This window comes from Myotis davidii, unplaced genomic scaffold (assembly GCF_000327345.1).
Source record: "Myotis davidii unplaced genomic scaffold, ASM32734v1 scaffold1915, whole genome shotgun sequence".
NCBI lineage: Eukaryota > Metazoa > Chordata > Mammalia > Chiroptera > Vespertilionidae > Myotis > Myotis davidii.
Window position 1 is genome coordinate 117,789 of NW_006286237.1, and position 328 is coordinate 118,116.

At 68.6% G+C, this 328-nt stretch overlaps 1 protein-coding gene across 1 annotated transcript in view; it reads left to right on the forward strand.

The window, feature by feature from the left end:
- The window catches only part of PKP1 (plakophilin 1), a gene marked incomplete at its 3' end in the record, with an annotated part of 14,221 nt that extends 13,894 nt beyond the window's left edge, over positions 1–327 (forward strand). The window contains exon 9 of the mRNA XM_015559872.1: positions 157–327. Within this exon, the coding sequence (XP_015415358.1) occupies positions 157–327 (171 nt within the window). The remainder of the gene's footprint in view (positions 1–156) is intronic.
- Between the last annotated feature and the right edge of the window lies 1 nt (position 328).

A 328-nucleotide genomic window follows, 5' to 3' on the forward strand; every position in this document is an offset into this window, starting at 1 on the left:
CCCTCACTCTTTCTCGTGGCCCCAGTGAGGGAAGGGGCCCTGGGTGGGCGCCAAGGCGGGAACCAGGCCCTGAGGCGGTGGGGTAGAGGGGGGGGAGGGGGGCAGCTTGGGTTCGGTCCCTGCAGAGGCGCCTGCTGACCTGCCCTTGGTCCCCAGAACAACAACTACGACTGCCCCCTCCCCGAGGAGGAGACCAACCCCAGGGGCAGCAGCTGGCTGTACCACTCGGACGCCATCCGCACCTACCTGAACCTCATGGGCAAGAGCAAGAAGGACGCCACCCTGGAGGCCTGCGCGGGGGCCCTGCAGAACCTGACGGCCAGCAAGG